The sequence below is a fragment of the Humulus lupulus genome, chromosome 2 (assembly GCF_963169125.1).
Source record: "Humulus lupulus chromosome 2, drHumLupu1.1, whole genome shotgun sequence".
Lineage (NCBI taxonomy): Eukaryota > Viridiplantae > Streptophyta > Magnoliopsida > Rosales > Cannabaceae > Humulus > Humulus lupulus.
The window spans coordinates 67,168,514-67,171,349 of record NC_084794.1 but is presented as its reverse complement, the minus strand read 5'-3'; the positions used below and the strand labels follow the sequence as shown (position 1 = coordinate 67,171,349).

The window sequence follows — 2,836 nt, the reverse complement described above, 5'->3', positions numbered from 1 at the left end:
GTTATCTTCTATTACAGTTTTAATTGTCTCAATTTTACATTTTCAAACAATTAATTTTTTTTTTCAATTGTACAACCTCGGGTTTCCCTAACACAACACACACCCACCTGAGGAGTCACAACAATTAACACCTTGCTACGTAAGAATATCTTGTAAATCCATTTGAGATTTATATAAAGACATACAAATATTAAAATGTATTATCAAAGTAGACTTTTTACCGTAATATATAGTCATAATTTGATTAGACGTTAGTATTTATTTACACTTAAAACCGTTCCAATGTGCATTCTAACCCCAATCAAAAGAAAATTCCTTTCCATTCTTTCCCTTCTCATATGTTTGAATATTTTTGTGTCTTGCGTGAGAGGAACGAACAAAAACAGAAGACAAGTTTCTTCTCAAAATATCAAATTCAAATCCCTTAAAAATAAAAATAAAAATGCTTAAATTACATAGGACTTCATTACAATTTCCTCGTCATTTCTTGTTAGGTTTCGTTTAGTTTTCAAGGAAATAAGGTGACCCCAATTGACTTCCTCGTATCAATTATAGGGTCATATTCTCATTCTTGATTTAATGACTATTATAAACAAAACAACCAACACCAAATTGACAGATAAAACCGTCCCACTTTCAAGGAAAGTACAATGGAAATTGAAGCCTATTATACTATTCGGCCGTCTACTTTTCGGCTCCCAATATCTATTATATGTTCGAAGAAACTTCAAAACTACCTCTTTGAATTAATAAATAGCAAATAAGCTTTCAGTGCCTTAACTAGTCAAACAACCAAATCAGCATATTCGTGGCAAATCCAAACGAACAAGACAAACAAAAATCTGTCCCCAAACAATGAAAGAGACACTTGTTTTACATATATCTTTCTAAGCAACTTCCTTCTTTCCTCCTCAGAACTTTTCCCCCAGTCTTCAAGGCTGACCATTTTGATTTCTTCACACTTCAATAACGTCAAAGAAACTTGGCCTATATATACCCAAACTTCCCATCTTTCATGTTCCACAGGCAACCGATGTAAAGAAAGAAAAATAACTATTGTACTAAGCTAATTACAACATCTAGATTTCCTTTCTTAAGTTTCTTTATATAGACTTGTGTGTTTAACAACTTTTCCAGGTCCTTCAAAAAATTTTGTTCGTTGAAGAAGTACTTTGATCTGACAAAGAAATAGCTAACACGGTTTTCAGCTTATACAACTCTATCACAATGGTGAAGACAACATCATCATCATCATCATCATCATCATCGCCAGATGTTACGCTGTATATTCCAGTTTTTGCCTTAATGACACTAATGTCTGAGCAAGTTGTATCTGATTTTTTACCAAGATTGAAGTCTCTTTTTCAGTCAAAATCTGCTCTTGAAAACTCCAAGTTTCGCATTGAGAAAAGCTTTGAATCCAAGTTGGATCATCAAGTTGAGACTGTCACCGAAAGGGATGATGGGAAATTGAGCAGAGAAGATTTGGAAATGGTGATGGAGCCCTTGGGACTTTTTTGCAGCCCAGAGAGTGAGGAGCTTAAGAACTCCTTTGGTTCTGATGAGCTTTCTGGGTTGTTTGAAGAGGAGGAGCCTAGTTTGGAGGAGATCAAACAAGCTTTTGATGTGTTTGATCAAAACAAAGATGGCTTCATTGATGCCATGGAATTGAAGAGAGTCCTCTGCATACTAGGCTTGAAGGAAGGTTCAGAGATTGAAAACTGCAAGAAAATGATCAACAACTGTGATGCAAACAGGGATGGGAAAATAGATTTCAATGAGTTTTTCAAGTTTATGGAAAACATTTTTTGCTAAATTTTTCCTCTCTGAATACATATTTGATAAACTATAATACTCCTTGGATTTTTTCTACTTTTTTATCATTTAATTTTCCTGTTATCTTTTTAATATATAATTAGGACTATTTAAGCATCTAATGACTACTGAACTTCGATATATTGATCACAATTAGTTTGATATTGCACGCAGTCAGCAAATAATTTCACGAAGCAGTCGAGGGCTTGATTCCATATCCAGATATATTATATAAACCTTTTTCATTTATGGCTTTAAGAACAAAATAAAATAATATGAAAAAACAGAATAAGAATGAATGGTATTAAAACAAACAAATCATGTACTACCATCTCTTCTCGTTTGACATAAATTGAGTAAGAATACACAGCTTCCAAATCCCACACTAAATTCCCTGTGGTAATCCTCACAACTCATTTTCATTGGCCAATAGCTTTATTATTTTTACATATCAAAATTTATTTCATTGGTTGCTGACTTTAGTCATTCTGTTATGTAAGATTGTAGTGTGAATCTTGGAGCAACACGGTTAAGAATTCTGAGTGTTTATCTTGGTGAGGTTCTGAGTTGAGTGAGAGAGGAACATATTGTTCATGGTGTGTGTGTGGAAGATTACATTTCAGAATTGGGTTGAGGTTGATCATGAGTATTTCTCTTGTATTGTACCGATTGTATTTTGTTGATTCAAGTTATTGGAGGAGCTCTAAAACTTGATATAGGACACTTTGGTTCGAACTAGTATAATTCCTTAAGAAACAATGGTGACAGCGGAGCTTGAGAGCGATGATTGGGTCGATAGACTCGTTAGGTTCGCTCAGTATGAGTGATTAGTTTCAATATTCAATATCTCTTTTCTTGAAGACTCCCTCTCATTTTTTGTTATAGAGATTTCTCAGGTGATGTTCCTCCTGACTCGTTCCAAGTCTCACCCTGGAATCTCGCCAGCTGGATAATGTCTCTCTTGACTCATTCCTGTTGACTTCTTCTTCCTTGACTTGTTTGGCTGACAGTGTATATTTAG

At 34.3% G+C, this 2,836-nt stretch overlaps 1 protein-coding gene across 1 annotated transcript; it reads left to right on the top strand.

Moving 5' to 3' along the window:
• The first annotated feature begins 1,016 nt into the window (after positions 1 to 1,016).
• On the top strand, positions 1,017 to 1,956 carry LOC133817978 (probable calcium-binding protein CML46). Its single transcript, XM_062250652.1, has one exon. It carries the CDS (start codon positions 1,228 to 1,230, stop codon positions 1,813 to 1,815), a length of 588 nt encoding a protein of 195 aa, XP_062106636.1. The 5' UTR covers positions 1,017 to 1,227; the 3' UTR covers positions 1,816 to 1,956.
• The last annotated feature ends 880 nt before the right edge of the window (positions 1,957 to 2,836 follow it).

Excerpts from the sequence above, each read along its gene's own strand:
- LOC133817978 (XM_062250652.1), top strand. The coding sequence starts at position 1,228 with ATGGTGAAGACAACATCATCATCATCATCATCATCATCATCGCCAGAT.